This window comes from Rosa rugosa, chromosome 5 (genome assembly GCF_958449725.1).
Source record: "Rosa rugosa chromosome 5, drRosRugo1.1, whole genome shotgun sequence".
Classification (NCBI taxonomy): domain Eukaryota; kingdom Viridiplantae; phylum Streptophyta; class Magnoliopsida; order Rosales; family Rosaceae; genus Rosa; species Rosa rugosa.
In genome coordinates, this window is record NC_084824.1 from 8,416,593 (window position 1) to 8,419,186 (window position 2,594).

The following is a 2,594-nucleotide window of genomic DNA, read 5'->3' on the forward strand; positions in this document are numbered from 1 at the left end:
CTTCCGCTCATGCCTTCCCGGCATCCCACATGTCTACTCGACACACCACACGTTAATGGAACATTGAATTCTTCTACCATTTGTCATTTGCGACAAATTGAATTCTTTTCGCGTTCCATTAATACGAGCGACGACCAAACCAACACAAGCGTTCACGTACTCATCATTCACGAGTTACAAACGCTTACCTTCACGCCGCTCATGCAACTTACATCTCCCAAGCGTACCCCCGTCAAACTCGACCTCGTTCGTCTCCTTGTGCGCATCACACATTTATCATATGCAATCCATATGCTCACACGACCATGTATCACGCACCCCATACGTTTGTATATGCCAACGCATATCAATGCAACTCACATTTGTTGCCCAATGCAACGAGCATTCTACATATGCCTTTCTTTTTTGTCTTTGTTTTGCAGGTTAACGAGTCCCTTCTTGCTTACGGAGTTCGGGGACTTGTGGGGGCTCCGTACCGCCCGGTTACTTATGCTTGATGACTTCATGATTTGAACTCCCCAACCAAGAAGCTCCTCTTACTTGGGGACTTCGGGGACTTGTACATACCTCCAACAATATGGAGTATTTGCTATCTCACCAAGCATAAGTAACACTCTCTTTGGGACATCCACAAGCCATGGTGAGGCCCAACCGAGACATGCATCGTGTAGCCCTATGTTCAGGCTACGCGGCGGTATCCAGAAGTCGCAAATCCGCCACCGGGAAGCCACCTTCCCGCCCTTGCCAAGATGCCTCCACAACATGGCTTTCTACATGCTTCTTGGACTAGCTAGAATTGTATGGTTGCTTGTCCCACATCGAAGAACAAGTAAAGGAGATGACTTCCTTGACTTATAAAAGGAATGCCTCCTCCCACAACTCAAGAGATCCCATTACATCTCATGTAATCCCTTTGGGCCGCAAGGCCCGAACACACTAGTTAAACATTCAAGTGGACGTAGTTTCCCGCTAAGGCGGGAGACGAACCACTATATATCTCGTGTCAACTCTTTCTCTCTCTCTCTCCTTCTCTCACTTAAGCTAACTAGAGATCCCACGGATTTCTAACGTTAACATTGATTAAAAACATTTTCTGCAAAATAACAAAGACAAGGTTAAAAACAATATCATGATTCATAAAATAAGAAACAAACAATATGAGTAGCTTACCCCTCTCAAGTTCCTCCAAAGTGTGATACATTTCAAGGTCATCTTCAGTGGGATCTTTGTAGAAGTTTGGGGGGTCAGATTTTAACCAATCCGAACTGCAAACAAGGGCTTCCACCATTTTTGGTGTCAATGAAGCTCTAAAAGGATCCACCACTCTTGATCCCAAACTAAATGCATTCTCCGAAGGCACCGTTGAGCAAGGAACAGCAAAAACATCCTTTGCTAACTTTGATAGGATTGGATAGGTTAACTCATTGGCCTTCCACCACTTATGAATTTCAAAATTCTTTGCAAGGAGGCTAACATACCTATCTGATAAATACTGATCAACCTCATTTCGTATGCATTGTGACTGCTCTGCCATCCTCTCCCTTGCTATTTGCTTGCTGACTTCATCAAGATTCTCCAAGTCATCCCCTTCGAATCTTAAATCTTCTCCCATGTACGGTTCAGCTTGGTTGCTGCCTTCATTGGCTTTATATTCATCATACATCTTCAACAAAATTTTCTTTAAGTCCCCTTGTATTGAATGAATTGTCTCGTAGCTTGCATTGACTTTTTGCATTGCTACTTTAGCCCACTGCAACTTGTATCTTGGGTCAAGAACATTAGCTATCATGATTATCTTGTTCACCGATTCGAAGCTTCCCCAATATTTGTTGAACTTGGTCTTCATTGAAGTGGCATCCCTCTTCAAAATAGGGTCTTCTGCAATGATAGCCTTGTCAATCTCAGTTTGCAATGTAACCATTTCAACAAATAATATATTTTCAGTGATCTTCTTCCAAGTGCTAAGCTTCACAGTAGCTTCATAAAACTTCTTCAAAAACAAACAAAATGCTTTTGCATTCCTCCAATCCTCACTAGATGGTGGTCCAACCCTGCGTTTGCCATTTCTGTCCGTTTCGTCGAAATAAGCTTTAAAATTGTTGTCTTCTTCACCCATTCTGCCGAACACAGCTTTATACTTAAGTGCAGCTCTTCAAGCATGAGTTATGTGCTCTTCCATCTTGTGATTACATCTAATGGAACATTGGCATTTGCCATGCACTGTTCCAAAACAGCAAACTCCCTGAACTTGTCAAGACGACTTGATGAACTCCTAACATACTTGGCACAGTTCCATATAGCAGCAATCCCATCTTGTAACTCCTTCAGACCATCCTTAACTATCAAATTTATAATGTGGCATGCACATCTTAAATGTAAAAACTCTCCCTCAAACATCAAAGTCTTGTAACTGGTCAACCTTCTCTTCATGTATGCCACAGCTAAGTCATTAGCAAGGTTTTAAGTTTCTCCGAAACTGCCGAAATTTCCGTAAATTTGAAGTACCGAAACGAAATTCACCTGCTATATCATTTCCGTCAGGAGTTTCCCGAAATTTACCGAAATTTTCCGCACATTTCCGCGAAATTCTAAAT

The 2,594-nt window shown here is 42.4% G+C and overlaps 1 protein-coding gene across 1 annotated transcript; it reads right to left on the reverse strand.

Annotated features, from left to right (window-relative positions):
- Nucleotides 1–1,070: 1,070 nt before the first annotated feature.
- On the reverse strand, nucleotides 1,071–2,116 carry LOC133711149 (zinc finger BED domain-containing protein RICESLEEPER 3-like). Its single transcript, XM_062137314.1, has 2 exons — nucleotides 1,171–2,116; nucleotides 1,071–1,093 (listed from the first exon to the last, which is right to left on the reverse strand). Exons 1-2 carry the CDS (start codon nucleotides 2,114–2,116, stop codon nucleotides 1,071–1,073), a joined length of 969 nt encoding a protein of 322 aa, XP_061993298.1.
- Between the last annotated feature and the right edge of the window lie 478 nt (nucleotides 2,117–2,594).